The sequence below is a fragment of the Empidonax traillii genome, unplaced genomic scaffold (assembly GCF_003031625.1).
Source record: "Empidonax traillii isolate 1590-97213 ecotype Southwest subspecies unplaced genomic scaffold, ASM303162v1 scaffold7574:size11810, whole genome shotgun sequence".
In the NCBI taxonomy this organism is placed as follows: domain Eukaryota; kingdom Metazoa; phylum Chordata; class Aves; order Passeriformes; family Tyrannidae; genus Empidonax; species Empidonax traillii.
In genome coordinates, this window is record NW_020962618.1 from 10,296 (window position 1) to 11,810 (window position 1,515).

A 1,515-nucleotide genomic window follows, 5' to 3' on the forward strand; every position below is an offset into this window, starting at 1 on the left:
TCCACGTCCCCACCCCGTGTTCCCATCTCCACGTCCCGAGGTCCCCACTGCCACTCCTGTGTCCCCTCCACCCCCCCCAAGTGTCACCTCATCACCACGACGTGTCCCTCCATCCCCACGACCACGTCCTCCAGCCCATCCCCCGTCAGGTCCAGCCCCCCGGCCACCGCCTGCCCGAAAAATCGCCCCGGGGCCACCACGGCCCCCTGCAGCCTCTGAGGGGGGAGGGTGGGGACACCTCAGCCCGTGATGTCCCCTTCCCCCACGGCGGGGGGTCTGTCCCCCTCCTCGTGTCTCCCCCCATCCCCCCCAAAAGGTCCCACCTGGCGGGGGTGCAGCTCCACCCCCCCGGGCCGCCCCCAAAAGATGTAAATGGCCCCACGCTCCTCGTCCTCCAGCGGGGCCCCCACGGCCACCTCGGGCAGGTCATCACCGTCCAGGTCCCCCAGTGCAGCCAGGGACGCCCCAAAACGCCCCAGGGGGTGGCCAGGGGCACCCCAAAGCTGCCCAGAGGGGTGCAGGGAGTCCTGGGGGGGTACAAGGGGGGTCACCTTGGGCAACTCCCAATCCCATGGGGGTCACTGAGGTCACCCCGTGGGGTCACCAAGCTGGTGGCCACCATGGTGACCCCACATCTCTGGTTTGTGGGTCACCCCTGGTCACTCCAGCCCCACATCTCTGGTTTGGGGGTCACCTTGGTCACCCTCGGGCTGATGTCACCCCCTGGTCACTCCAGTCCCATGTCCATCAGGTTGGGGTCACCCACGGTCACCTTCATCCCACGCCTCCCCCAGCTCGGGGTCCTCCTGGACACCCCCAGTGTCCCTGGGCATTCTGTCCCCCCTCCCCCCCCATTTCTGGGGGTCGTTGGTGGTGCCCCCCAGGGGGTAGGGGTGACAGGTGACCCCCCTCTTACCTGGTCCCACCTGTACAGGTACACTCGTCCCCCCCGGCGCCCATCGTAGTGGGTGGGGGCCCCCACCAGCAGCGCCACCGTCCCCCCGCCCTGCTCCAGGGCGCAGAGGGTGGCCCCAAAATAGGACCCCACCTGTGGAGGGGGGGACATCTGTGTCAGTGAGGGGGGTGGGGAGCACCCATGGGGAACCCCCCCAAAATGTAGGACCCCACCTACCGGGTGACACGTGTCACCTGGGGGGGGAGTGGTGACACCCAGGAGTCACCCTGTCGCCCCCCCCCCACCCCGTACCTGCTCCCCCTGGAGGGTCTGCAGCACCTTCCAGTCCCCGGCAGCCTCGGGGACCTCGAAGAGGATGACCCCCCCCACGTAGAGATGTCGGGGGGCACCCGCGGCCACCAGAGCCCGCCCAGGGACCCGCAGCCCTGCCAGGGAGTAACCTGGGGAGCGTTGGGGGGTCACCAGGGGGGGTCAGGGGGTCACATCGGTCAAGGTGGTCACCAAGATGTGATGACCTGGTCACTCCTGAGCTTGTTTTGGGGGGTGGGGTCCCCCCATGGTCACCCCGGGTTAGGGTCACCGTTGTCACCTGCTCCTCC

General features: G+C 68.8%; 1 protein-coding gene across 1 annotated transcript in view; it reads right to left on the reverse strand.

The window, feature by feature from the left end:
- LOC114073631 (integrin alpha-L-like) overlaps positions 1–1,356 on the reverse strand; it is a gene marked incomplete at its 5' end in the record, with an annotated part of 8,200 nt that extends 6,844 nt beyond the window's left edge. Inside the window, 4 exons of the mRNA XM_027911358.1 lie at positions 88–215; positions 324–527; positions 917–1,048; positions 1,208–1,356. Coding sequence (XP_027767159.1) covers positions 88–215; positions 324–527; positions 917–1,048; positions 1,208–1,356 — 613 coding nt within the window. The remainder of the gene's footprint in view (positions 1–87; positions 216–323; positions 528–916; positions 1,049–1,207) is intronic.
- Between the last annotated feature and the right edge of the window lie 159 nt (positions 1,357–1,515).